Below are 2,794 nucleotides of genomic sequence, written 5' to 3'. Positions count from 1 at the left end.
TCTTCAGTTTACCCCTGAAGAAGAAAGGTCCACCTTTTGAAAGCGCTCGGGTTATAGGGTTTTTTATTCATTTCTATGAAAAATATGGTTACCATTAAATCTTAAGACCTATATAGAGTAAACGGAAAATTATCTATTTATTTATTATTTATTATTAGGCCTACTGAAACACCCTTACCTGTTTCAATCAATTTGCACTTGTAATCTCTCTGCATTTTTTGTTGTACGATGTTGTAATGTTTCCAACTGACACTTGGACCATCCATTGATAAGTGAATGATATCCCCAAATGTGTTTCAATATTTTTTATCAAAGAATCCAAGATATCTGTTGATGGTGAATGACCAAAAAATCACTGGTAAAATATCTTGTACACACAGTTTTATGATTCATTCCAAAACCGTAAGTGAATATCCACTTGGTTAAACTGGTTCTTCTTATTTAAGCTCTCATCATAAAGTAACATACAATCTTTATTTTTTACCTGCTCCTTAAGCAGTGAAAGAAAATGAGATGCCAAACCATAGGTTGTCATGTATCTCAATTCTGTTTCAGCACAATTGTACTTTTGAGCTATTGCACTATCAATAGTATCATGAAACAAAGCTGCAAGAACTGTTGTTGCTTTCTTCTTGCCTTATATGAAAAATATCTATTGGCACTATGAAAAGTCCAAATATTTCATCTACCACTTTCTCTGATACAATACAGTTTCAACCACATTGACTAGATTTAAAGATTGGAAAGTCATGTCTAATGTTAACATTGTTAGGCCTTGATTGGCAGGATTCTTGGCCTAGATCCAATGATGTAAGTTCTCGTAAAGGACTCCAACCCTGTCCTACAATTCACAATTGATCTGTTCCTTTGAAAAAGTATTGCATCATTAAATCTTTAGATTTGGTCATTATCACTAAAATTTTGCAACGTTTTGCACCTTTCTCATGACATTTGAGGACACTTTTGCCCATCTCCCAATGTCAATCACTTTCCTACATACCTAACAAAAGGCCTTGTTTGTTGGGTCCATAGCTCTCACACTACTAACAGTAGGGTCCGTTTACTATCCAAGCATTGCTGAAAATGCATTTTTGCATCTTCAACTTCAGACGAGCTTACATGCTGGATGCTTATCCGCCATTGTTGTTTAGCACCATGCCCATAACTACTCAGGCTAAAATGCAGAACAGTACATTAAACCAGAATACACAGACTAGATTACAAGCAGACCTAATGTTGGTCCTGTGGTTTATTTTCACTCAAAATATTACTAGATTGCTTAAATAGATTTTTTAGATAAATCTATAATAAAGATTAAAACCAGAAATTTTAATGGAATACAAATTTCAAGCATTTGCCTTCAAAGTATTGTATTTTCAAGACCTAACCAAGACTTTTAATGGCCCTTGAAATGGATTTTTATTTTCAAGTGCTTTTCAAGGTTTTCAAGCCCTAGTGCAAACCCTGCTTTTAGAATTATGTATGTCTGATCACCCTGCAAATTTTACTGGAGATCTCAGGAACTGCAACTTGCAATTATTCAGACAGATTCTAAAATAATCATGTACAATACACTTACAAATTTACAAGTGTATTAGCAATAAAAGAAAACTAAGTTGCTTTCAAAAAATCAATACACCTTTAAAAACTTAAAAACATTTGAATTATTGTCTAAGCAATTCACTACAGGAATATATCTCAACCTTGTACGTACTCAACATGATTACCCTGAACAGCTAGATGCAAGGCTGTAACATTATCCACAGTGCGAAGATTAGGATTTGCTCCATAACTCTGAAGCAGCTCCACACAGTCAGTGAAACCTTGCTGAGCAGCTATCATAAGAGGAGTTGCCCAGTCTTCAGCACCTCGGTTTATAAGTCTTTCCTGTCCTGTTATCCCAAACAGACAGAAGTTCAGCATCATGGTGTAATTACCATCATATCTAAACTTAAGTTTTTAGTTAAATAATCTAAACACCATGTCTGAAACAGCATATTTGTATATATATTTCAATGAGTGGCTAACACTCATCATACTCATCTTCTTATAAGTGTATTTTCAAGTTTATTTAAAATAATTGCCCTTAATTAACTCTCTCAGCAAAGGCTCAGTTTTAGTTTTTATGCTATAACTTTTAAATTGGTAAGCAAATGTTAACAAAATTTGGCACATTGTCAGTAAACATTACAATGCTTTCATACACAAAATATCAAATTTTTTATTAAGTCTTAAAGTTTGTAAAGCAATGTTTTTCTCATGCAAAGTAATTTTCATTTTAAGATTAAATTTTGAAATTTTACATTTGAAATATTTATAATGCCCAGATAGTTATCAAACATTTCTTAAGAAAAAACTTTATATTTTATCTATTATTTTCGGTAATGAATCTCTGTACAGGTTTGGTAGATTTGGCCAATCTCATAACCACCATAAAAAATTAATAAATATAAATTATGCCTCTTTCATTCTAGAATGAACACAAATTATAACACGAAAACATAAATGTTTAGATTAAATCTCATAACATTATATATTTATATATATTTATTATTTTTATTATATTGACCTTTCAGCCATGCCTAGTTAACAATACAGAAGTGCACTTATGTTACCCTAGCCAATATCATAAAACTGATCTTTAGTCAGTACAAAGTAACTTGTCTTGGCTGTGTTTCACTAGACTAGTATTTTGTAAAATACAGTCACATTATACACAAAAATTGATTTTTATCTGTGTTTTTTAATATTTACTTTTAAAATTAAGAAACTGAGTAATGTTTAGTACTAAAAA

The 2,794-nt window shown here is 31.7% G+C and overlaps 1 protein-coding gene across 4 annotated transcripts in view; it reads right to left on the bottom strand.

Annotated features, from left to right (window-relative positions):
- Positions 1 to 2,794, bottom strand: part of LOC106472928 (ankyrin repeat and SOCS box protein 3-like) — a 47,280-nt gene that overhangs the window by 22,646 nt on the left and 21,840 nt on the right. For all 4 annotated transcript variants that reach the window (XM_022401465.1, XM_022401466.1, XM_022401464.1 and 1 more), the window contains one exon: positions 1,715 to 1,892. In XM_022401465.1, coding sequence (XP_022257173.1) covers positions 1,715 to 1,892 — 178 coding nt within the window. The remainder of the gene's footprint in view (positions 1 to 1,714; positions 1,893 to 2,794) is intronic.

Source organism: Limulus polyphemus, unplaced genomic scaffold (assembly GCF_000517525.1).
Source record: "Limulus polyphemus unplaced genomic scaffold, Limulus_polyphemus-2.1.2 Scaffold5742, whole genome shotgun sequence".
In the NCBI taxonomy this organism is placed as follows: Eukaryota; Metazoa; Arthropoda; class Merostomata; order Xiphosura; family Limulidae; genus Limulus; species Limulus polyphemus.
The sequence above is the reverse complement of the archived record's forward strand: the minus strand, read 5'-3'. Positions and strand labels throughout refer to the sequence as shown.